This window comes from Ascaphus truei, chromosome 8, assembly GCF_040206685.1.
Source record: "Ascaphus truei isolate aAscTru1 chromosome 8, aAscTru1.hap1, whole genome shotgun sequence".
NCBI classification, from domain to species: Eukaryota; Metazoa; Chordata; class Amphibia; order Anura; family Ascaphidae; genus Ascaphus; species Ascaphus truei.
Window position 1 is genome coordinate 5,128,478 of NC_134490.1, and position 27,386 is coordinate 5,155,863.

At 47.4% G+C, this 27,386-nt stretch overlaps 1 protein-coding gene and 1 long non-coding RNA gene across 12 annotated transcripts in view; one reads left to right on the top strand and one right to left on the bottom strand.

Annotated features, from left to right (window-relative positions):
• ZMIZ1 (zinc finger MIZ-type containing 1) overlaps positions 1-27,386 on the top strand; it is a 277,132-nt gene that overhangs the window by 185,773 nt on the left and 63,973 nt on the right. For 8 of the 11 annotated variants that reach the window (XM_075610367.1, XM_075610366.1, XM_075610369.1 and 5 more), the window contains 2 exons: positions 6,345-6,458; positions 7,652-7,757. In XM_075610367.1, the coding sequence (XP_075466482.1) occupies positions 6,345-6,458; positions 7,652-7,757 (220 nt within the window). Of the gene's footprint in view, positions 1-6,344; positions 6,459-7,651; positions 7,758-19,242; positions 19,396-25,728; positions 25,886-26,380; positions 26,466-27,386 lie in introns of those variants that run through there. The other 3 variants (XM_075610377.1, XM_075610376.1, XM_075610375.1) reach the window with 3 other exon arrangements.
• Positions 17,688-19,421, bottom strand: LOC142501069 (uncharacterized). Its single transcript, XR_012803407.1, has 3 exons — positions 19,288-19,421; positions 19,037-19,145; positions 17,688-17,853 (listed from the first exon to the last, which is right to left on the bottom strand). It is a non-coding gene; the product is annotated as an uncharacterized LOC142501069 (long non-coding RNA).

Here is a 27,386-nt window from a genome sequence, read left to right on the forward strand (position 1 = left end):
CAACATTGTGTCTTCTTGATGCATCTGCAGTAGGACCGCTGAGGGGTATACAGACCAAATCGTAAGCGGAGTGGTAATCGTATTCATTACGTTGGGAAATCACTTCTTGTACGACTTGGATGTGGGGCATTGTGTATTATTTACTGCAAAATCCCGCCCGTTCTCCAGGCTGGGCAAAGTACAGGGTGTGTTTATAGCCCATTAGTGAGTATTTTTTGTTATAGTGATTGGAAGTGAACGGGTTGGTCTGTACTGTAGTTCTTGAGGTCTTTGTCACTGTTCTTGTGAATAAGATGTATGGCATTACTCCGTTGCTCTGGAACTTTCCTGGTCTTCCTGCAGCATGTGAAGTGTTTTGCAAGGATTGTTTCTAATGTCCCAGCTTCGTACACGATTTCAGCTGTAACCGCTCTGCATATTCAGTTCTTCTTCTTGCGTTTTGGGATTGCTTCATTTCTTGTTGTCTTCTCTTTATTTGTTTCGTCTCATCAGATATTTTCTTATCCTGTTTTTTGTTAGTAATTCCTCTGTTTTTTCTGCGCTTTCAACTACGTTCTGTATAGTCGTTTGTTCGTGTGTGTATTTCTCTCTCCCCAAAGAGACCGCAGCACTCACTAGTAAGTATCAAATGTAAAAAGTGATCTTTTTATTTGCTATATGCAATACGGTGGAGGTTCCTTGTTGCCTTTTTCACCCACCATAACTTAAAACGTGATGGTAAACCCTACATCCTTGAAATTGCAAAGCCAGCAGTACAACCAACTTCACACTGATGATTCCCATTAAGGATGAAACATGTCTGTGAGTTGTTTCTCTGGCTTTGCATCTGATTCCCATGCTGTGCTTTTAAGCTGTGTTAACAGCGAGCATTAGCTTATATGGGCTCCATGTAACAGTGGTTTTTCATACAAAAAGTGACACATTCTGTGCTCATGTGCATGTCATTTCCCAGAATCCCTTGCTGCAGTGGAAGCACTGTATGCTGGGTGATAATGGTGAAAGGCAGGGTTGCAGACCTGCCAACATGTGAATGTGCTCACAAGTGAACTTTTATTTGCTATATGCAATACGGTGGGTGTAGGTTTCTTGTTGCCTTTTTCACCCACCATAACACACACACACACACACACACGTGAAAAAGAATGTACACCCTCTTTGAATTCTATGGTTTTACATATCAGGACATAATAACAATCATCTGTTCCTTTGCAGGTCTTCAAATTAGGTAAATACAACCTCAGATGAACAACAACACATGGACATATTACACCGTGTCATGATTCATTTAACAAAAATAAAGCCAAAATGGAGAAGCCATGTGTGAAAAACTAAGTACACCCTTACTGCTTCCATAGGAATTAAGATGCTAAGTAGCAGACAGGTGCTGCTAATCAAATGCCCTTGATTAATTGGTCATCGGCAAGTGTGACCACCTCTATAAAAGCTGAAGTTTTAGCAGTTTGCTGGTCTGGAGCATTCAGGTGTGTGTTAACACAATGCCAAGGAGGAAAGACATCAGCAATGAACTTAGAGAAGCAATTGTTGCTGTCCATCAATCTGGGAAGGGTTATAAGGCCATTTCCAAACAATTTAAAGTCCATCATTCTACATTGAGAAAGATTATTCAAAAGTGGAAAACATTCAAGACAGTTGCCAATCTTCCCAGGAGTGGACGTCCCAGCAAATTCACCCAAAGGTCAGACCGTGCAATGCTCAGAGAAATTGCAAAAAACCCAAAAGTTACATCTCAGACTCTACAGGCCTCGGTTAGCATGTTAAATGTTAAAGTTCATGTCAGTACAATTAGAAAAAGACTGAACAAGTATGGTTTGTTTGGAAGGGTTCCCAGGAGAAAGCCTCTTCTCTCTAAAAAGAACAGGGCAGCATGGCTTAGGTTTGCAAAGTTGCATCTAAACAAATCACAAGACTTCTGGAACAATGTCCTTTGGACAGACGAGACCAAAGTGGAGATGTTTGGCCATAATGCACAGCGCCACGTTTGACGAAAACCAAACACCTCATACCAACTGTCAAGCACGGTGGTGGAAGGGCGATGATTTGGGCTTGTTTTGCAGCCACAGGACCTGGGAACCTTGCAGTCATTGAGTCGACCATGAACTCCTCTATATACCAAAGTATTCTACAGTCAAATGTGAGGCCATCTGTCCGACAGCTAAAGCTTGGCCGAAATTGGGTCATGCAACAGGACAATGATCCCAAGCACACCAGCAAACCTACAACAGAATGGCTGAAAAAGAAAAGAAGTGTTGCAAGGTGTTGCAATGGCCCAGTCAAAGTCCAGACCTCAACCTGATTGAAATGCTGTGGTTGGACCTTAAGAGAGCTGTGCATAAAGAAATGCCCACAAACCTCAATGAACTGAAGCAACGTTGTAAAGAAGAGTGGGCCAAAATTCCTCCACAACGATGTGAGAGACTGATAAAGTCATACAGAAAACAATTACTTCAAGTTATTGCTGCTAAAGGTGGTTCTAGAAGCTATTGAATCATAAGGTGTACTTAGTTTTTCACACATGGCCTCTCTATTTTGGCTTTATTTTTGTTAATTATATCATGACACGGTGTAATATGTCATATGTTGTTGTTGATCTGAGGTTGTATTTACCTAATTTTAAGACCTGCTAAGGAACAGATGATTGTTATGTCCTGATATGTAAAACCATGGAATTCAGAGGGTGTACTTTCTTTTTCAAGTCTGTGTGTCTGTGTGTGTGTGTGTGTGTGTGTGTGTGTGTGTGTGTGTGTGTGTGTGTGTGTGTGTGTGTGTGTGTGTGTGTGTGTGTATATATATATATATATATATATTTATATATATATCATACTTTATATAAGTTATGGTGGGTGAAAAAGGTTACAAAGCCTATAGCAAATAAAGAATATCACTTAGACATATGTCTTAGACAGGTCTGCAACCCTGCATTTCACCATTATCACCTAGTATACAGTGCTTCCACTGCAGCATGGGATTCTGGGAAATGACATGCAAATGAGCGCACAGCGGCACCTTTTGCCTGAAATCCAATTTTACATGGAACCCTTGTAATATAATGCTCATTTGAATGTGCTCACAAGTGGTCTTTTTATTTGATATATATCAGCATAAAATGCCAGAATACTTAAAAGTAGAATAAAAGGCTGAACATTGCAAAACTCATCTTGTTGGAGTTGCTCTTTGGACACCAGTAGCAGTGCAGGGGTTAATGGGTGTATTGCATTTAAAAAGCATTACATCCCAGGCAGGCCTCCGATTGACCCAATGGGAGTGACGCGATGCTTCATTTCAGCAAATCCCTTGTGACTAGTTAAACGTGCATCAACTCCACCAAGGAACACGAGAGCATCAGCAGGGAGGTACCAACTTCACAGGACACACGCCTGCCAGGTATTGTGACGGATTGTTACATTGTTACACAGGCACAAATGGACTTCCTGCAGGTACCATGCGGGACCCCCTGTACCCCATACAGTACAAGCTGCTATTGTTTTGGAATTGTATGGTTAAACCCATTTAAACGCAGCAGACACAGAAGCACGAGACATATGTAACTCCGCCTTGGCTTCTGCAGCATAGAAATCGCTGCGGCATGATACATGGAGCATAGCTTGGGATTACACGGTTTCCTGGTCATATGTGCTGGGCTTAAGGTTTTAGGCAAGAAAAACACAAACTGCTCAATCCGTCTCTGCTTCAGCACAGGTGGCTCAGTCGAAGATTGAGCCACCTGTGCTGAAACAGGGATATCCTTAAAACCTGACCTGTTGGTGGCCCTTGAGGACTGGAGTTGCCCACACCTGATCTAAGTGAGCGAGGAGGGAAGAGCAGTGTTGCAGATCACCCGAACAAAGAACATGAATTATATCCCCCGTGAGGGTACGTTTTCTAGTGACGTGGAAACAGCTGTGTTTCTATTTGCACTACACAGATTCCAAATATGCATTGACCAGGGCAGAGTTTTAAAGTAGATGCTAAAAATGTGTATAATTTTACAGAGTTCCCGCAAATACATTGTTTTACATCCGTTTAAAAGCCCAACGCATTTCTGAAGTGTGGGTCACAATTATTTTTTTTTTATAATAATCCCTTGCTCTTTCCAACGCGTTTTATATTTTTAGTATTGGATACATTTGTTCGGGAGATACTAGTGTTTTAAATATTTAGTCTCCGGCAGGTTAAAATGAAGCTCTCCCCAGAGTCCTGTGCGGCCTAAAAGTTACTGTTACCCTCAGCTCTGCTAGAGATTAGGAAGCTCTTGAGAGAGAAGAATGTAGAATTTATACATCGGCAGTAGAGATGGTCACATTTTTTTTTTTTTTTGCGGATAACGATCCACCTCAGATCGTCCGGTTCCTTTGATCTGCGGATTTCCGCAAATCAGTCCCATAAACGGTGATTTGTGTGTGGGTGTGTGTGTATGTACAGTGTGTGTGTGTGGGTGTGTATGTATGTACAGTGTGTGTGGGTGTGTACAGTGTGTGTGGGTGTGTATGTATGTACAGTGTGTGTGGGGGTGTGTATGTACAGTGTGTGTGGGTGTGTGTGTATGTACAGAGTGTGTGGGTGTGTATGTATGTACAGTGTGTGGGGGTGTGTGGGTGTGTACAGTGTGTGTGGGTGTGTATGTATGTACAGTGTGTGGGTGTGGGGGGGTGTGGGTGTGTGTGTATGTACAGTGTGTGTGGGTGTGTATGTATGTACAGTGTGTGTATGTACAGTGTGTGAGAGTGTGTGTATGTACAGGGTGTGTGGGTGTATATGTGTATGTACAGTGTGTGTGGGTGTGTATGTACAGTGTGTGTGGGTGTGTGGGTGTGTATGTATGTACAGTGTGTGGGGGTGTGTGTGTGTGTATGTACAGTGTGTGTGTGTGTGGGTGTGTATGTATGTACACTATGTGTGTGTATAGATATATACAGATATAGATCACTTGTGAGCACATTCACATGTCTTAGCCAGGTCTGCAAACCTGCCTTTCACCATTATCACCCAGCATACAGTGTTTCCACTGCAGCAAGGGATTCTGGGAAATGACATGCAAATGAGCACACAATGTGTCACCTTTTGCCTGAAAAACCATTGTTAGGCTGCGTCCATAGGACTGCAGCCGTGCTGAGGCGCGCGGAGGCTGAGGGAAAGCGGGTGCTTTCCCTGGCCTTGGTCCGGGGCGTGTCGGGGGGGGGGGCTGTGACGTCACGGAGCTGGTTCGCCCTCATTGGGCGAACCGCTCACGTGACCGGCCCTGCGCTCCTTTGAGCGCTTGAATTTAAAATTCTGCTAAGACTTACGCTTCCGCACGCTTGCGTGCGCGAGCCCCTGCTAAAGCCGCTCTCATTGCGGCTGCAGGGGCTCACTGCCGAGCAGCAGCGCGCCTCAGCACGTGCGCTGACCATGCCCAAGGCCTTACATGGAGCCCATATAAGCTAATGCTCGCTGTTAACACCGCTTTAAAAGCACAGCATGGGAATCAGATGCAAAGCCAGAGAAACCACTCACAGACATGTTTCTACCTTAACGGGTATCATCAGTGTGAGGTTGGTTGTACTGCTGGCTTTGCAATTTTCAAGGCTGTAGGGTTTACCATCACGTTTTATGGGCTCCATGTAACCATGGTTTTTCAGGCAAAAGGTGACACGGTGTGCTCATTTGTATGTCATTTCCCAGAATCCCTTGCTGCAGTGGAAGCACTGTATGCTGGGGATAATGGTGAAAGGCAGGGCTGCAACATGTGAATTTGCTCACAAGTGATCTTTTTATTTGCTATATGCAATACAGTGGAGGTTTCTTGTTGCCTTTTTCACCCACCATAACTTAAAACGTGTGTGTGTGGGCAAATTTTTAAGAATCCAATCCGCGGAATCCGAAACCCGCGTGCGTATTTTAAAAATCCCCCAACGGATTGCGGAATCCATGGATTGGATTCTTAAAAAAAAAAAACAATCTGTCCGGATTGTATCAAACGATCCTCCAACAAATCAGGGGATCTCGTCTCGTAGTTATGAAATAAAGAAACACTACATAGTGTAATAGTGTTGTGAATAGATGTGGGAGGATTTTACACCGCGGAACGGATTTTAAACGGGAAGCGTCGGAAACTCCGGGAAACGGAAACGTCTCGGTCACATGCTTTACATATAACCAGAAAGGAAACCAGAAGGGGAATGTAACACTGCAGCTTTAAGAAGGGGGGCCTGTGTTTCGCAGGCGGCACTGACCGGTGTAAAGGGGGGAAACGTTTCTCGCCCAGTGCATGTTGGCGGTCACTTGGGGTTCCAAGGTTCGTTTAACCCCGCGCTTCTCCTCACTCCCGTGTTTTTGTCCCGTTCCAGCACTTACAGAATCCGGCAAACTTCCACAATGCAGCGACGGAGCTCTTGGACTGGTGCGGAGACCCCCGAGCTTTCCAGAGACCCTTCGAGCAGAGCCTGATGGGCTGTTTGACGGTAGGTTTTGCTCACCCTCTCGCCATGCTGCCCCTTCCGGTTGGAAGCCCCCTCCCCCATCGCTGCCAGATGCGGCAGCTAACCAATGCGCTGATGGCCCCACTGACAGCCGAGGGGTTAATAAACCAGCGCAACCCATGGAGATCACGAGTAAGAAGTATACCAGTTGGTCTCAGACTATTGGTTGCTCTGGGAATATTGATCTGCGTTATTGGTGTATTGATTGCTTTAGGGAAATTGATTCATAGGGTTAATATATATGTGGATCTGCGGTTCTTGCCCTTCAATATGGATTAATTGATTGATTTTGACAGTTATGCCCTGGGGATATGTAGCTATTAGTTACTCAGGGGTGGAGTTATTGACAGATCTAGGGCTATTGATCGATGGAGAGTTACAGTTTGCGCTTGAGGCTTTAGGTAGGTTTTTTTTATTTTTTATACCACACACACACACACACACACACACACACACACACACACACACACACACACACACACACACACACACACACACACACACACACACACACACACACACACACACACACACACACACACACGTTTAATTTATTGGTTGGTCCTAACTTGTTGACTTGAGTTACCGGTTTGCCGGAAGACGATATGGTGTTTTTTCCAGGGTTTTCTGATTGTGGGTGCTTCATTGAGCCATAGTTACGAAGTTTCATAAGACGCCTCTTCTATTTCCATTCATTGAACAGGCTGTGGGGCAGGGGTGCTAAACTCCAGCCCTCCAGGGCCACCAACAAGTTAGGTTTTCAGGATATCCCTGCTTCAGCACAGGGAGCTCAATCAGTCCCTGCTTCAGGACAGGTGGCTGTCGAAGGGCCACAAACAGGTGCGGTTTTCAGGGTATCCCTGCTTCAGCCCAGGTGGCTCAGTCTTCGACTGAGCCACTGATTGAGCCACCTGTGCTGAACCAGGGATACCCTGAAAACCACACCTGTTGGTGGCCCCTGAGGACTGGAGTTGCCCACCCGTGCTGCAGGGTATGTTTTGGTGACGATGTGTCACATGGCACAGCACCGTCTGGTAAATAGGGGCCTGTATCTCCGGGTTATTGGGTTCCTCTTGGTATTGGAGTGGCCCTGGGCGTTCGGGTTATTAGGGGCGATGTACGTGTTGTGTATACAGAGCCTCGTCTCACTGCTCTCCTGTTCTTCCTCCCTGCAGGTGGTTAGCAGAGTTGCAGCACAGCAGGGCTTTGATCTGGACCTGGGATACAGACTTCTTGCTGTATGTGCGGCTAACAGAGACAAGTTCACTCCCAAATCAGCTGGTAGGAAGCAAACACGTCGTCTTTAGTTATTTACCTTGTTGGCGAACAAAAGATCTTCCATAGAGACTAGCTGCGCAGTGTGCAAGCTCGGGCCTGCAGTGTGTATTATTTCCACATTGTTGCTTAGTAACAGTTCTACGTCGGCAGTTACCTGCCAGCAGTGTTTTGTATCCTAATGCTTTATTAAAGTGACCTCCTGCCTGCATGTAAACCCAGGACTGTCTGATCCTGTCCCTGATACGCTCCAATGTAGGGTGACGACCTGACGGCAGATAATCAGGGACAGGGTCAGACAGTCCTGGGTTTATATGTAATGTAGGGTGACGACCTGACTATATATAATACCCAGGACTGTCTGAGCCTGTCTCTGATACTCTCCAATGTACAGTGACTTCCTGACTGCAGAGTATCAGGGACCGGCTCGGACAGTCCTGGGTGTATATGTAATGTAGGGGGACTTCCTGACCTGACTGTAGAGTATCAGGGACAGGCTCAGACAGTCCTGGGTTTATTTGTAATGTAGGGGGACTTCCTGACTGCAGAGTATCGGGGACCGGCTCAGACAGTCCTGGGTGTATATGTAATGTAGGGGGACTTCCTGACTGCAGAGTATCGGGGGCAGGCTCAGACAGTCCTGGGTGTATATGTAATGTAGGGGGACTTCCTGACTGCAGAGTATCGGGGACCGGCTCAGACAGTCCTGGGTGTATATGTAATGTAGGGGGACTTCCTGACTGCAGAGTATCGGGGACAGGCTCAGACAGTCCTGGGTGTATATGTAATGTAGGGGGACTTCCTGACTGCAGAGTATCAGGGACAGGCTCAGACAGGTCTGGGATTATATCTGATGTAGGGTGAACACCAGACTCCGTATGACCAGGTACCAGTTGGGTAGCTTTCATACCAGCTGTAGCTAATATTATTAGGAGTGATAAACACTGGGAAGTCTGAGCCTGTCCTTGTTATTCTTAATTCAAGAGGTCAGGTTTTTGTATAGGCTGCTTAGCCAGCAGAGAGTTAAATAGACCTGTTTCATCCCCCGGCACAAGCCAGCACGCCTCGGTGCCTCATCCTCACATGGACAGTAGCACCGTTAGCAGCAGCATCCCGCTCTGAGGGTTTCCACACGGACTGCCAAGGAGCCTTTGAGGTCAGCTGTCTCCAGTGATTTATGGCTTCAAATTATGTCTGGAAAATAAGTAAGGGGGAAAAGAGGTTGCTGTGTAATTCTGCCATTGACCTGCCATTCCTGTGTATGTTCAAGTCACAAATCAGAAGATAGAGTTCATAGCGGCTGTGAATGAGTCATTAGGGGCCTTGCTGCCAGGGGACGCATCTGTATGCATGGGGTGCAGGGGAGCCTCGGTGCAATCACTCTGCTAAGTTACACAGACAGTGCAAGTTACCTTGTTACAGCCGAGCAGGATGTATACACGTTGCACTGTGCTACAATATATCCAGCTCCTAGTCGGGCTGTTTTGGGATGAACCATCATGAATGAAGTGAAGCATGACCCCAGCACCCAGCACCCAGCACCCAGGCTTTATCTACTGCTAGTTCTGTCTGTGTGATCTTGGGGAAGCAGAATGAGGCAGGTTGTATGGTTTTCTTCTTGTATAGCACTGACTCTGTACACAGTGCTGTACCTACATGTCTTTTTTTCATGCACAAAAAGTTTCTGCCCTGTAGAGCTTACAAAATTATAATGATGTTTTCAGAGTTGTATGTATGTATGTATGTATGCATGCATGTATGCATGTATGTATGCATGTATGCATGTATGTATGTATGTATGTATCCTTATTGGCCCGTACGAAGAGCAGGTTTTAGTGAAAAACCCACATTTATATAGAACCGGAGTAGCCAGCTCCAGTCCTCAAGGGTCACCAACACATCAGGTTTTCAGGATATCCCTGCTTCAGCACAGGTTGCTCAATCAATCCCAGCTGCAGTACCAGTGGCTCAGTCTTTGACTGAGCCACTGATTTAGCCAGGGATGTCCTCTCGAGGACTGGAGTTGGGTACCCCTGATATAAAACTATAGAGTATACAGTTTTTGAAACCTCTCTGGTCCCTTTTTCATATATACATGCATACACATGAAAAGGAGACTTATGAGTTTTGAGTCATTGGCAGCCTTGTTGTTCTTGGCAATTTTGAAGGGCTATAAAGTAGAAATGCCCCAGCGCCTCCCCCTGACGTGCTTCTGTATACTGGGTATGTGCTGGAGGAAGCTGCAATGCTCCGCAGTCACACAGGCAACTAAAGGAGCGATAAGTGTGTTAGAGAGAGGCAGGGAGTTCAGGGCTCGGGTACGGCTGTGCATTACTTGAGTGCCCCAGAACCAGTATTTGCCTTTGGGTTGGGAAGAGGGGGAGAGGGAGTTCCCTGGGTTCCATGGAAATATTTTTTCCCCAGTCGCATGCTTGTGTTTTCACACACATATACGCAGGCACACATGTACACACACATACTGTACACACACACACACACACACACACACACACACACACACACAGACACAGACACAGACACAGACACAGACACAGACACAGACACAGACACACACACACACACACACACACACACAGACACAGACACACACACACACATATACACATATACACATATACACACACACACATATACACACACACACACATATACACACACATATACACACACACACATACATATACACACACACACACACATATACACACACACACACATATACACACATACACACATATACACACATACACACATACACACACATATACACACACACACATGCACATGCACGCAGGCACACATGTACACACACATACTGTACATATACACACACATACTGTACATATACACACACATACTGTACATATACACACACATACATACATACATACATACATACACACACCACACACACACACACACACACACACACACACACACACACACACACACACACACACACTGTACATATACACACACACATACACACACACACACATCACACACTCACACACACACACACACACACACACACACACACACACACACACACACACACACACACACACACACACATATTTGTAACCCCTCAGACTAATCTGTTTCTTGCTGATGCGGGGGCCTGATTTCTACCCCCCCGTTAGTGCTGCGTGTATTTACCAGCTGAGCACGTGTTCATATGTCAGACAAACCGGGCACGACACCAGGGGAGTTATAACAATTTTATGAACAATAGAACATATAGAAACACAACTCTTAAACCATCACAGCGAACCTCGCTGGTTGAGGATCAGCACAGTACCCGTGTTAGACTTACAGTGCAACCCCAGCGCTGCGCAATCCTAGGTATTGGAGTCTTATATTACCCCTGACAGCTCTGTGTCAGAGAACCCTGGTATATGTCCCAACATGTAACGCTGGAGCTCATGGGGGTTGGTGTGGTACCGTGGCAGGCCTGTGTCATAAAGAAATCTGGTATATGTCCCAACATGTAACGCTGGGGCTCATGGGGGTTGGTGTGGTACCGTGGCAGGCCTGTGTCAGAGAGAACCCTGGTATATGTCCCAACATGTAACGCTGGGGCTCATGGGGGTTGGTGTGGTACCGTGGCAGGCCTGTGTCAGAGAGAACCCTGGTATATGTCCCAACATGTAACGCTGGGGCTCATGGGGGTTGGTGTGGTACCGTGGCAGGCCTGTGTCAGAGAGAACCCTGGTATATGTCCCAACATGTAACGCTGGGGCTCATGGGGGTTGGTGTGGTACCGTGGCAGGCCTGTGTCAGAGAGAATCCTGGTATATGTGCTAGCACGTAACGCTGGAGCTCATGGGGGTTGGTGTGGTACCGTGGCAGGCCTGTGTCAGAGAGAACCCTGGTATATGTCCCAACATGTAACGCTGGAGCTCATGGGGGTTGGTGTGGTACCGTGGCAGGCCTGTGTCATAAAGAAACCTGGTATATGTGCTTGCACGCAACGCTGGAGCTCATGGGGGTTGGTGTGGTACCGTGGCAGGCCTGTGTCAGAGAATCCTGGTATATGTGCTAACATGTAACGCTGGAGCTCATGGGGGTTGGTGTGGTACCGTGGCAGGCCTGTGTCAGAGAGAACCCTGGTATATGTCCCAACATGTAACGCTGGGGCTCATGGGGGTTGGTGTGGTACCGTGGCAGGCCTGTGTCACAGAGAATCCTGGTATATGTGCTAGCACGTAATGCTGGAGCTCATGGGGGTTGGTGTGGTACCGTGGCAGGCCTGTGTCAGAGAATCCTGGTATATGTGCTAGCACATAACGCTGGAGCTCATGGGGGTTGGTGTGGTACCGTGGCAGGCCTGTGTCATAAAGAAACCTGGTATATGTGCTAGCACGTAACGCTGGGGCTCATGGGGGTTGGTGTGGTACCGTGGCAGGCCTGTGCTTCGCAAAGGCTTCAGTACCACTTTTACTTGTCTTGGTGATGAAGATCCTCTTTGTAGTTACTCACTGTTTCCTGTGATACTTTGCTCAAAGAGCCTGTTACTTGCTGCTGATTACTACTGCTGCTGCTGATTACTACTGCTGATTACTACTGCTGCTGCTGATTACTACTGCTGCTGCTGATTACTACTGCTGATTACTACTGCTGCTGCTGATTACTACTGCTGATTACTACTGCTGCTGCTGATTACTACTGCTGATTACTACTGCTGATTACTACTACTGCTGCTGCTGATTACTACTGCTGATTACTACTGCTGCTGCTGATTACTACTGCTGCTGCTGATTGCTGCTGCTGATTACTACTGCTGCTGCTGATGATTACTATTGCTGCTGATGATGATTACTACTGCTGCTGATTACTACTGCTGCTGCTGCTGATTACTACTGCTGCTGCTGCTGATTACTACTGCTGCTGCTGATGATTACTACTGATGCTGATGATGATTACTACTGCTGCTGCTGATGATTACTATTGCTGCTGCTGCTGATTACTACTGCTGCTGATTACTGCTTCTGCTTACTGCTGCTTGCCGCAGCTGCTTGCTGCTGCTTACTGTTGTTGCTTACTGTTGCTGCTTGCTGCTGCTTGCTGCTGCTTGCTGTTGCTGCTCTCTCTCTTTCTCTCTCTCTTTCTCTCTCTCTCTTTCTCCCTCTTTCTCTCTCTCTCTCTCTCTCTCTCTCTCTTTCTCTCTCTCTCTTTCTCTCTCTCTTTCTCTCTCTCTCTCTCTTTCTCTCTCTCTCTCTTTCTCTCTCTCTCTCTCTCTTTCGCTCTCTCTTTCGCTCTCTCTCTCTCTCTTGTATTGCATATAGCAAATAAAAGTTCACTTGTGAGCATATTCACATGTCTTAGGCAGGTCTGCAACCCTGCCTTTCGCCATTATCCCCAGCATACAGTGCTTCCACTGCAGCAAGGGATTCTGGGAAATGACATGCAAATGAGCACACAATGTGTCACCTTTTGTCTGAAAAACCATTGTTACCTTTTTCAGACAAAAGGTGACACATTCTGTGCTCATTTGTTTGCATGTCATTTCCCAGAATCCCTTGCTGCAGTGGAAGCACTATATGCTGGGGATAATGGTGAAAGGCAGGGTTGCAGACCTGCCTAAGGCCGCGCTTATAGTGCGCGCGACGGATGAAGTTTTAATTCGCTTTCCAGCAACGTCGCGGGCGTCCAGGTCTTTGATTGGTTCAGAGGCTGTCACATGTGGCGACAGCCTCTGAAAAATCTAATTTGACCAGCTCCAGAAATTCACGCCGCTCCGTCGTGTCGCACTTACTACAAACGCACGCGACGGCGGCAATACATATGTTTTGCCGCGACGTCGCATCGCTATAAGCGCAGCCTAAAACATGTGAATGTGCTCACAAGTGATCTTTTTATTTGCTATATGCTATACGGTGGCGGTTTCTTGTTGTTTTTTTCATAACTTAACTTAAATATATTATATACATATTAACATATATATCTCTCTGTCTCTCGTTCTCTCTCTGGCTCTCTCTCGTGCAGAGGCACTTTCCGTGTGTGCGATACCCTGCATGTTGTAGTACTGATTGGTTCATTAACCCCTGATCTTCCAGCACGACATATGTAGGCAGGATGAACGGAAGAAAACAATGGCGTCGTCTTCCCAATTCTTCTCTTTTTAAGAGCTCAAGCGGTAACTTCGTGTTAAATGCTGCCACTGAAGTGGGTGAACCCACATCAAGTGCCAGCGTGTGACCTTAGCCAAGTCCCTTTTATCTCCCGGTGACACGGGCACCAAAAATGAGATTGGCAGCACTTCGGGGCAGGGACTCGCCGTGGCTGCAAGGTTCTCTGTACAGCTGCTGTGTACACCGTCAGTGGTATAAGTAATTAGTAGTGCATATTTACTGCCACAGGATCCTGAGACGTATATTGCATTGGCGTCCACTGGCAGCCAAGGGGATAGGCTTACAAGTACTGCCCTGCGGCCGCTGACACCTTGCAGCTTCTTCCAGCAGCACTAGGGCTAACCTTCAAAGCCAAGCAATGTGTTGCAGGCCCGCCTGGCAGTGAAAGGGGTTAACCTATTGCCCTTGAGAGCTTGCTGTCTGGAGCAGTGGGAGGCTTAGCAGGGGAGGGACTAAAGCCATCTGGATAATTGGGTGCAGATGTACTCCTGTGTAAACCCAACACCAAGCGCTCCAGACTGCAACCCACTGCACCACTGAGCCAAACCCAAGCAATTATTCCCTGCAAGAGAATGACTTTCTCATCCGAGAGCCTCCTGGCTGCGTGCGCTGCTCCTGTCTGAGAGTGGAGGTGTGGATAATAATGTAGGGATTCCATTACAGCCATACACTCCCCTCCCCTCCACCAGTGATAATGTCACATTCCAGGCTGCTTGTTTGCTTGGAAAGGCTCAAGGAATTCCAGGGATAGGGGAGGTGTTGGGGGGGGGGGGGGAGAGGTGGGGAGACAGTCAGAGAAGGGAGGTGGGGGGGGTAGAGATGGGCGGTGGGGAGCGAAAGGGCAGATTCATTGATTCACACAGAGGGAAAATACATTATCCCCCATTCAGGGCTCGTAAAAATAAAACGCCCAGTTGGCTCTCCAGCTACATAAGAGGCAACCTAACTCCTGTCCTGCCGCAGGTGAGTGCAAGGCTTTGCAATCACAGCAGCCACCTCCTAAAGGCAGAAATTGGCAATTTGAGAATTCTGGACCCCAAAAAAAAAAAGGCATTGAAAGGGAAAAGTTGTGATTGTGATCAGTGAGACGAAAGTCTGAGACGTTGCGGCTACAAGCCAGCGAGACCGACTCCAAATCCGCGAGACTCGCAGGAAGCGTTAACGGGTCAGCGACAGGGATATTAGGGAGCAGTTGGTTTGAACCTTGTATCAACTGCAGAACCCCTAAAAAGTAATCTGTATTTTGCTGACCCCCTGCCTACTCTTATATGTACATGTAGTTTTTTTTATCTAGAATAATCAGGGACCTTAGACCCTGGTGTGTATATATATATTTTTATTTGCATATTTTATTAGCATATTTCTGGGGTGGTGGCAGTGGATAGATATGATTGTAATTGAGTGAAGGTGTTAATATTAACTCATTGAAAGTACCTTGCGCAGGAAAAAGGTGAGCATATAGGTGGAACTTGATGGACGTATGTCTTTTTTTTCAACCTCATCTACTATGTAACTATGAGTTGGCGTGAGTAGCCGTGTGTATTAACCCTGGTTGCATATCTAAGTCACGCGCTCGCTTCTGCGCTGTTCGTGACAGATGCATTATTGGGACGGATTGAGGGGAGATAGTGTTCATTTGAGGGACCTTTTGTGAAGGTGAAAAGTGGGCCAGCTAGAGAGCGTTGTATTAACCCCTGTCCCGTGTGCGGGTCACGCGCTCACAGCTGTGCCGTACGTGACACAGGAAATGATTATTGCTGTGGTAGCTCTGATATCTTTGAAAAACAAAGCTTTCTATGATATAGAACCCACATCGTTACCATATGAATTTTTATAGTAATTAATACATGATGTCTTCAAGGGCAAAATCTATAAAAATATATTATATATGAACATATATAACTTTCCTTGTAGAACCCCTGGCTACCTCCAGTGGAGCCCTAGGAAATTAGTTGGAAAACCAATGTTATCGCGACCTAAACCCAGGGGGCTCAACTCCAGTCCTCAAGCCCCCCCCCCCCCAACAGATCAGATTTTCAGGATATCTCTGCTTCAGCACAGGTGTCTCTATCGCTTCCTTGTTCAGCACAGGTGGCTCAATCAGTCCCTGCTTCAGCACTGGTAGCCCAATCAGAGGCTCTGTCGTTGTGCTGAAGCTTGAATATCCTGAAAACTTGACCTGTTTGTGGAGTACCCCTCCCTAAACCCATACAGCCCCAAATAAGAATAGTGACGTGACGGTGTGCGCAGAGAATGGCCGCCTTGCATCACACTGTGCTCAGTATTGGATACAGGAAGGTTTTTTTTGTGTGTTAATAACTGCGAGATATTATCCCTGACAAAAGCACAGAGGCGCGAGGTGAGCAGGGCTGGGCCCCGCAATTAGAGAGAGGTGTGTGTGTGTGTGTGTGTGTGTGTGTGCGCGCACCACACCGGAATTGCTGCACAGGGAGCTGCAGAACATGGGTTGCTGTTTGCAATGTATCCCTTCTTACTTTGGTTCAGCACCAGAGAACAGTTCATGCCGGCTGCAAACCCAAGACACGGAGCTCACAATGCTGCCCCTGGCTTTCTCTGCCCAATAACTGGCACTGCCTCGGGCCCCCACATCCTAAACTCCTCATTGGGCGCCTCTAGCAGGCTGAGACCGGTGGGAGGGGGGGGGGGGGTGCTACCTCTTACCCCGAGCAGCCACGACACGTGGAACAGAAAGTCACCGTTCCCGGGGCCCACTCCAGCTATGCGCTGATGGGGTCCCTCCCTTCTCATCGCGTCCCACAAGCGTTCTTGTGTCATCACCTACCAGCATTAACCCCTTCTGTGCTGAAGGGGGGGCTTGGGACGCCTTGCCTTTCAACTGCTGTTAGTATACATGAAGGGGTCCGTAGTAACCCTTTCAGTGCCACACTAAGCATGGCACTTAAGTGCAACGGTCCTTCCCTGGCCACGAGATCACCAGAGCTGCTTTCATCTGCAGTAAATGTTAGTGATCTGTGGGATTTGGGCAGATATAGGGGGGGGGGGGGAAAGTCAAATAAAAGGCAGCAATCCCTTCTACTTACACAGAACCTCTATACAGACACCTATAGATTTACATTCTAGTATAGATCTATTGTCTTCAGTGCTGCTGCACAGTTTAAATACTGGACTTCAGGGGTGGCCAACCCCAGTCCTCAACTGCCACCAACAGGGCAGGTATTGGGGATATCCCTGCTTCAGCACAGGTGGTGGCGATTGAGCCACATGTGCTGAAGCAGGGATACCCTGAAAACCTGACCTGTTGGTGGTCCTTGACAGCTGGAGTTATCCACCCCTGTACCCTAAAGATTTAATGTCCTTTATAAAAAAATTAAAAAAAAGCTCCTTTAAAATACCCGCTGCCGTTTGCACCTGCTATGCGCGCAGAAAATGTTTTGGTAACCTCTGGTGAAATCAAAAACAGGCGTTAAAACCACCACAAAATAAAGTCTCGGAAAAAGGGAACGGGAAGATCCCAGATTTCCACGGTGCCGGCCTCGAGGTTCAAATTTTTTTTTTTAATAGGATCGCTGCCTTACAGGGAAATGCATCGGATGATAGCTTAACTCCTGCAGTGGTGATGTGACTTTGTAAGCCGCATGCTACTACATTCAGATAAACACAGGCCGAGTCCTATCCAAGCGGGCTAAAAATATCCCCCGGATTAGAGGCCGGCGGTCCTGCAGGGAATGCGGACCCAGCATGCCAGTGTATTTATGTGTCAGCTATTTGTACTTAGCACAAACTGATGAACTGGAAAATGTAAGCGCACACTGGTTTTTATGTGTTAATTAAAAGTCTTTGGCGTGTTACCGGCCCATCTCGTAGGGACGGGGTTCCCTCTGTATAATCCGGCCTTATTCGTTCTCTGTGTACCAAATATTTCCCAGGAATAATAGTTCAGTGAGACATCCATCTTCATCTCCGCGCTGGAATACAATACAGAGACCCTGTTACACACAATACAGAGACACTGTTACACACAATGCAGAGACACTGTTACACACAATGCAGAGACACTGTTACACACAATGCAGAGACACTGTTACACACTATGCAGAGACACTGTTACACACAATGCAGAGACACTGTTACACACAATACAGAGACACTGTTACACACAATGCAGAGACACTGTTACACACAATGCAGAGACACTGTTACACACTATGCAGAGACACTGTTACACACAATGCAGAGACACTGTTACACACAATGCAGAGACACTGTTACACACAATGCAGAGAGCCTGTTACACACAATGCAGAGACACTGTTACACACAATGCAGAGACACTGTTACACACAATGCAGAGACACTGTTACACACTATGCAGAGACACTGTTACACACAATGCAGAGACACTGTTACACACAATGCAGAGACACTGTTACACACAATGCAGAGACACTGTTACACACAATGCAGAGACACTGTTACACACAATGCAGAGACACTGTTACACACAATGCAGAGACACTGTTACACACAATGCAGAGACACTGTTACACACTATGCAGAGACACTGTTACACACAATGCAGAGACACTGTTACACACAATGCAGAGACACTGTTACACACAATGCAGAGAGCCTGTTACACACAATGCAGAGACACTGTTACACACAATGCAGAGACACTGTTACACACAATGCAGAGACACTGTTACACACAATGCAGAGACACTGTTACACACAATGCAGAGACACTGTTACACACAATGCAGAGACACTGTTACACACAATGCAGAGACACTGTTACACACAATGCAGGGAAATTGGATACATCCACCAAGTGAGAAATTGCATCTGCTGTAATAACCGGCTCACTGTTAGAGAGACCAGTACGGCAGTAAATGGGTTAAACCTAGGTACATCAAGGCGGCTGCCTTCTCTTTGGTGATGTGTTTGGTGCATGTGCCTGTGAACTTGTATTGCTGATATTGTGCTTTGCACAGTGCTGTGTATACTGCCGGTGTTATGCCGTATAATTTTAACATAGAAAGACCCCTCCGAGAAGTAACACACTGCACCATCCGCTCCATCGCCGATCATATAATATGTTATGCCACGAACAGTGTGTGCAGCACAGGTGCAGGCGCGGTGAGCCACCTGCGCTGAAGAGCTTGCACTCTGTTCTGCTGCCAGTGGTGCAAATTGAGACTCCCTGCAGAGCCGGTTCCAGCTTCTCTTCTAACTGGCCAATTCCCTCTGGTTCTCCCTTTGTCGGAAAGAAGAAAAAAAAAAAAGAAGGTGTTTACAAACCAGACAGAAAAACATGTCGAGTTACCTGGAGGATTTAGCTACACCCACAGGAATTCCCTGCTAACTAGGTCACAGTGGGAGTGCAGCGGGAGTCTTACCATGGCCTCAGCTCTGTGAGTGCTGCGCTGCCCGTTCCCGTCTCCTGTCCCCCTGGTGAAGGTCCCGCAGGAGGAGGTGCCACCTTGCGCTTTTCTCCCTGGAATCAGGTGGGTGTCTGGATATCTCCTTATGAGACTGGCAGCCGCAAAACGCCATCCCTCCCCCCCTCGCGCCCCCCCCCCCCCACCCCCCACGCACCTTAACTCCTGCAGGGAAGGTGCGGGATGAAGGCGAACGCAGAAACGAAATAATTCCTACTAATTGCTGCTTTATGGGAAGTCAAATGGCTGTTTGTTTCTGGATATAATGAATAGGAATGTGTGAGAAATGACGGGTTTGTCATATTAATATCAATGTTGATAAAAGGTAATATTATAATCTGAATTCCTGACATTAGTGGGGGTGTGGGGGTGTGGGGGACCCCTCGTTTTTTTGGCTCTGGCCCTTCCCGGGCCTACATTTGTTTCGGTGCAATGCTGGCTGGGTGTTTGTGTTTCAGCACTACTAAAAATTAACCCTTGCAGGGCTGCACCGGCTCTGCAGAAAAACTGGACCCCACACACGTAACCCCTTCATGGCCCATTGTAGGACTGGTCGCTGGTCCAGCACTGTGAAGGTTAACCCTTTGCCTGCCAGGGCGCCTGCATTGCATGAAACACGAGGGTGCGCAGTGTGTGCCTGGACGCGGGATCCCACGCCTTTTATTAGTTGGTTATTTGTTTAATTTGCCGTTAGCCTGCACATCCAGTGCTAAGAATGGTTGCCATGGTTATGCGGAGCAAGGAAAGCGGGCATATCTCACTGGGTCACTATCTCCTCCTATCAGTGCGTGTGTGTGTGTGTGTGTGCGTGCACGGGGTGCCAGGCCTCTCTTGGCTAAAACTCTCCCAGCTATCTGATTGTCAGCTCTTCTGCCAGGGATTCCAGGGAAGAACGACTGCCCAGCAGAAAGGCCACAGGCGATTAACTCTCCCTGGCAATGAAGAGGTTAAAATCTTTTCCTCCACCCCCCCTCCTCCTCCTAATGCAGTAAATGGGATTGTATGAAGGAGCAGAGTAGTTTGGCCTGAACCGTGTGTGTGTGTGTGTGTGTGTGTGTGTGTGTGTGTGTGTGTTTGTGTGCTGAAACCATGTATCTGGGTTATAAATCATTTAAAGGGCCAGCTCTCCCCCTGCCGCTGGGGACCAGGCAAATTATCCTTTTAGCAGTGACAGATGTGGAAATGCCCAGGTCATACTGTAGTGTATAATCTTTCGGCCATACTTCTGGATGACTTCCCAGTCTGCAGAGAGCAGCCAGTATTCGGGGCTACAGCAGATAGAAACCCATTCACTGCCAGATCGTGCCAGCAACGCATTGCTCGGCTGCAGTGACGGGGTTAATGGCCATTGACTTTCTCTCTCTCTCTCTCTCTCTCTCTCTCTCTCTCTCTCTCTCTCTCTCTCTCTCTCTCTCTCTCTCTCTCTCTCTCTCTCTCTCTCTCTCTCTCTCTCTCTCTCTCTCTCTCTCTCTCTCTCTCTCAATCCTCCTCTACGTTGGGGAAATCTCCATGTGAAACTTTTTTTTGCGGCAGCGTTTAAAAATGGCTGCCAGTATGAGCGGCCCAGCCCTACTTACTTCAGCATTGTAATTTATTAAACAGGCAGTGGTAAGGATGTTACACAGAGGAGCGTTTCCCCTTAATTTCAGCACCATATGTTATTAAGCCAGGCTGCACTTTTGTATAATGTATATAGTTTATATAGGGCCAAGTGAACGAAGAGCAAATATATTGAATGTATTTAATCTATTATTGGGGGGGAAAGGGGTATATGGGACATCGGCCTACAGTGAGACGAAGATCATCGCTGGCAAGTTGCTTTACGCCAAGCCAGCACATTTGATTGTAAGTTCCTTGGGTCAGAGGCCTACTGCCAGCACTATAAACACCACATCAAATCTGATGATCAGAAATGGTCAGTGGACAAAGTGCTGTCGTTCTTTGTGTGGTACATGTGATAAGAGAGTAACGAGTATGTAACCCTCTTTCTGCCAGCAATGCTTTGCCGTGCCACCTGGCAGCACTGGAATTAAAATACTAGCCTTTGAAGTAGAAGAATAAAGTTTGGTTCCAGCTCCCTCGTGCACAGGGCACTGAATGTGATTGTAAGCTCTTCGGCAATAAGAATGCCTTCTAATCTATATGGTGCTTGCAAAGGGTTGTAGTTCCTCCCACTGGAAACCTACAGCTGTTATATATATATATATATATATATATATATATATATATATATATATATATATATACGGTGCCTTAGCTGGAAAATGGTCCTTTCCCAGCATTCCTTGAGGTCCCCGCCTGCCATGTGACGGTGCTGTACCTTACACATTTCCATTAATGGTAGAAGAGTGCAGTATAATCCATATGGTCAACACCCAGCTGCCCCATATGTATATAAACCTTTAGGGGAGCAGCGACTGCAGGGTTACACCCTAAGACCTATTAAAAAGGGTCCGTGTGTTGTTTTCGTGGGTGGGTGGGTGTGTTTCTATCATTTAAACACATTATAAAAAGTTATGAGCGCTGCTGCTTTCACAGAACTAGCAATGACGGTGTGTGAGTCATGGCGAACGCTGGGAAACCAGTATGTCTTAGATTGCAAGCTCCTTAGAGCAGGGGCCTGCTTATACCTATCGGATCAATTTGTGTTTCGTTGAATTGTGTGTGTGTGTGTGTGTGTGTGTGTGTGTGTGTGTGTGTTGTATTTTTTTCCGTAGCGAGAAAGGTGCTAGAACTGAAGGCAAAAACAACAAAAAAACAATTCTGCTTTAATGAAAGAAATGTGTCAGGAAAAGCATGTATCCTCTTTCCTATAGTATTATCCAGAGCATTGTTTCAGGGCCCTAACGGCTAATGCAGGGGCGGACATCTCCAGTCCTCAAGGGCCACCAATAGGTCAGGTTTTCAGAATATCCCTGCTTCAGCACACGTGGCTCAGTTGAAGCCACAGATTGATCCACCTGTGCTGAAGCTGGGACTGATTTAGCCACTGTGCTGACGCAACCTGACCTGTTGGTGGCCCTTGACGACTGGAGTTGCCCACCCCTGGGCGAATGGGTTAATATATTATTTAGATGTAATTAATGGTGCGACTTGTAGCTGTGATGCATTCACTGGTAACATAGTTACATAGCCAAAGGCGTTTGTTAAGAGTGGGCCGGCATCTCCCCGTCGGTGCTGGAAGATCCTGATGCCTGTCCTGGAGGGATTTAGAAATTGTAGCATCCAACCCAAAACTGGATAAACCAGCCCCATGCGAGTGAGTCACCCAGACCAGTTCACCGAGGGAAGAATGAAACGGGGAGGTGTGTGCGCCTCTGCGCCAACACAACATACTGCGTGAAATAGGCCGGGAAGAAGGTTTCCAAACCCTATAATCATCATATCAAAGTGGGACTCGCTGTAAACAGAGAGAGGCATGTAATAAATACGTGCTAATAGTGAGGGGTGCACCGCGTCACGGGCTTTATTAAAATAATAGACAACATGAATCTCTGCCTCATAAGCATGCAATCTAATTATTGCATAGGGGTGTCGGGGTACGTGGCTGAAGTCTGCCATTCGGGCTCACAAAGCCCGAAATATTTCTTCAAACATGGCAGTAATAATAATAATAATATCTTGCTTTTATTCTTGAGCACTTATCAATGAAACTTATATACAATACTGTTATACTTCGAGGCATTCATGCACCCACCACCGGGGGGGGGGGGGGGGGGCGAGGCGGGGCGGGCGGGCGGGGAGGCGAGGGGGGGGGGGGGGAGGGATTCCAGGAGGCTCTGTCTTTTGTTGATTTCCTAAAATCACACCAAGATCACTAATAAATATGCGGTGAAGCCGCCTTCTCGTTGTCCGTGACGTTTTAAGCTCCATTCAGATGACTGGGGCTTAAATCTTAACCGACCAAGGATTTAAGGACTTTAGCAGCCTACTGAATAGGGGTCAGAGTGAGCGTAAACCACATTATGTACCCAATACCAACACGTAACCACTGCAACACACCCCAGGGAGATGTACTGTGCATATAGCAAAATGTGTACAGCTGATGGGAAAAGCAGAGATGTCAATCATTACATGCACTGAAGTGTAGCTCTTCATTTCAACCACTAGAGGGAGACGTTTATAAACAGAACAGCAGAGTCCCCTGTCACATTGTTACCTATAAATGCAGCATCCATATAGTCCCCTAGGTCAGTACCCCGAGTCCCGGGCGGGTGGTTGTGTTCCGGTGTGACGTGTGTATGTCTCTTTATAGCGGCAGTCCCTTCTAGTACCAATGGGGGGTTTTACTGGCCTCGTCCTTTTACTGTAAGTCAGTTAATATCATGTGTAATGCTAGTTTCTAATCACGGGGAGCTGAGACTTGGAGGGGGGTGATTTGCCTCTAGCTGCCCCCTTTTGTCTATCACTGTGTTCAACAAGAGTTTGCACAGGTAAAGCCCCCTCTCGGCATCCCTTTTTGTCATTGGGCATCTGGTGAGAGGGGGGGGGGGGGGGGGGTTGGGGAAATTATTGATTAATAAGAACTTTTTTATTCAGGAGCCCTTCAGAACATGATTTTGTGCATAAAATCCACTTTAATCTGTTTACGCAAGACGGTCATATTGGTGAATGTTATGGGTTTTTTTGTGTTGGCTACGAGGGATTTCACCTTTTGATAATTTATATATTTTACATATATATTGTGCTTTCCATATTCTTGCATACGACTGATCATGTCTTCAGCACTGTACATAGCGCAGTAATACGGGCACATGGCATACCTAATGCTGTTTTTAATATTGAGGCACTAGGAGATACGTGACCTGCTCATGGAAGCACACCGCGGGCTACGTCCATCCTTGACAGTTCTTTACCCATAAGGTACCGTTCTCTGCGCTGGACGCACGGTTCCCGTGATGGCAGCAAGGTGTATACTGCTTTATGTGAATGGGTTATAATATTGCACATGCCTTAAACAGTGGGGGGGGGGGGGGGGGGCTAGGCAATCAATAATGAACACTTTTATTGCCAGACGATTCTACGTAATGCATCGCAAGTTCTGAAAGCGTTAATGTAATAGAAAGCTAGATGTTAACATTGATTGTCAGCTCTTGGGCTTGGCTCAGGGTCCCTGCTCCCTCAGAGTATATTAAATAGTTTATAATGGTGTGAACAGTGACTCAGTCTACTACATCCACATTGTGTGATTCTTCTTACCCCTCTGTGCCTGCTATATTCCTTCCAGGACCCAGTAAACCCCCCCCCCCCCACACACACACACAGAGAACATATTATTATTGGGGAGGGGAGGGGGGGAAAGATTTCCTTCTGTGAGAAATTAGACCATATTTCAGAACCAACACACACAGATCTGATCCCTCTCTGCCCTTTAACCACTTCACCGCCTGAGGATCTATAATCACGTTGCTCGTGCATTGAAGGGGTTACCCCCACAGTAACCTGAACATACAGTATTCCTTTTCTTGCTGATGTTGGAAGGCGGGGAGGGGATATTTTGGGATGAGCACTGAGGGTCAGCAAGTTGACGCAATAATTTTGTACCTATATAGTGTGTGTGTGTGTGTGTGTATATATATATATATATATATATATATATATATATAGATATATATATAGATATATATATCCGTACGTGTACATTCCAGTCTAAACGCGCCGCTACAGATGTCAGAGGGACATAATGCTTGTTGTGTGCATCGTACTTGTATTAATATAGTGCCTCGCAGGGAGTACGCGATAGTTTACAGAGAGACGTAAACATTGAGGAAACGGATTCAGCACAATTTTTTTTATATTAGATTGTAAGCTTTTTGGGGCAGGGAGTCCTTGTTATATTACGGTAACCCTGACCTCCCCACCACGGCGAAGCCCCGGGCGCAGAACAGAACATGAGGGGTTGCCCAGTTCCCCTGTGTTTCCTGGGTCACATAACTCTGCAGTATTGTGCTATATTGTAACATGTTTCTACTGTGAATGGGTGGTCCCAAGCTTAAAATCCGGGTGGTACTCGGCATGTCCAGTATAGCTGCAGCCCGAGGTATTCTGAGAGCACACAGGAGTATGGGTAGGGGGTGGCAGAGGCTGGTCTGTCATTTTCATTGCTTCAAACCCCCAACACCTTAAAGAATCTGCATTGCTCCCCTCTCTGTGCTGCCCCCTAGTGTACGAAGCAGCGAGGGTGGCTCCTAGCGGCCAGACACCCCTCAGGCTGTGCAGGGGTTAAAGGATTGTGCTTGGCACCTCCCCTCTGTGTAAGTTTTGTAATGTGAGCTGCTTAGGTTTTTCTTCCTCCCTCTCTCTCTTCCCCCCCCCCCCCCTCTACACCCTCTCCCCCCCCCCCCCCCCCTCCCTCCTCACCCTCCTCCTCTGTCTCTCTGCTCTCTGCCTTCTGGCAAACTGACTGAGGCTGCCGTGTGTGTGTGTGTGTGTATGTGTGTGTGTGTGTGAATGGGAGCTGTGTGATGTGTGTGTGTGTGTAACAGCAAACAGCAAGCTCTGTAGACACAGAGGGAGAAAAGGCAAAGCTTGAATAATCGTGCCGCATGGTGCTGAGGTGAGACAAAACCCCCCCTGTCCCCATCCATCCTCCCTCCCTCCCCAGCCTGGCTGATGGCTTCCCCAGCAGCTCTGAGACTGCAGTGCTGCTGCACTGTGGGGTGACATTGTGTCTGCCTGGGCATGTGTGAAGTTAGCAGGCTTAACGACATTCCCTGTATTGTCTCTGGAGGCTGGAAGCGCACAGTCAGTTGGCTGGTACATAGTGAGCCATTAGCAGGCAGCCCATCTGCTATTGGTTTTGCCTGGAAATCTGGAGACAAGCAATTAATAATTGATGTGTTGTGCAGGAGCTGGACAGGCAGGAGAGCGAGGGACGGGGAGAGTAGGGTGTCCTTAGAGGGGAAGGAGGGAGAGAGAGGGAGCATGGGGGGGGGACAGTGCCCGCCTTGTGCAGAAATGAGAGCGGAGCCTGGCTGGCTTTTGTTCTGCGTTGGGAGCCTGCGTTGCCTGGAAGTGCTGTGAGACATATGTGGTTCCCCCTCTGCAACAGGAGAGAGAGAGAGCGGGGAGCGCAGGCAGAGCGGAGGGGGTGGAGAGGGGAGCGAGCTGCAGGACTGGTTTGAATAAACTTGTGGGTAAGTAGCTTTCTTCTAGGGGGGTAAGAGGGAGGGGGGGGGGGAGTGAGGGGGAGAGCAGTCTCTGAATCTGTTGTGTATAGACTGTGTGTGCCTCTGAAATAGTGCATTGTGGGTAAAGAGGGGCACTGCATGCAGAAATGATGCCATGATAGAGGAACACAGACTTAACCCGTTCAGCACCGGAGGGCTCTGCAATATTTCAGGCCCCTCTAGTGCAGAAGGGTTAAGCAAAGGATCTTGCAGCTACACGGTCGGTACCAGTACATGTGATGCTAGACTTTTTTCTTCCAAGCAGTGGTGGAGTGTAAGCTCTGTGGTGTAGTGAGCCCCTTGTCCGCTGTTTACTGTAATCATGCCCCTGTATTTTGAGCAGCTTGATGCTGTGCTATATAAAATATGAATATATGTGACCATGTAATCCCCCAGCTCCCCATCTGTCTGTAGAGATCCCGGGGGTTCATTCCACAGGTCCGAGCACAGCAGGAAAGTCATGTCACTTATTTTCCTTACAACGATGACCCCCCCCCCCCGCCCCTCATCCCCTTCCCCCCCGTTTACCTGTCTACTCCAATATTATTGAATCCCTGGGTGTCGTTAAAAGATGGGATCCACAGATCATCGTGTATATCCTGGTAACTTTACATATCTAAAACAAGGAACTGAGCACGGGGCATCTGCCCAGCAGAGCTAGCAATCTAAGGGCCTGATCCACATAGCGGTGTTAACTTCATATGCACAGTGTAAGCCATTACTGTTTAGTAATTGAGGGCCCCAGGCTGTTGGCTGTGTGCTGTGGGTTATTTGGGGTGTACATGCTTGATCCGCATGGTTTCACTGCTCCGAAATGTTGGCCGGGGCTCCCGTGTGCTCCCGGGAGCACTGCGTGATTTTCACAGTGTGCTAGGACATGGGAATTAG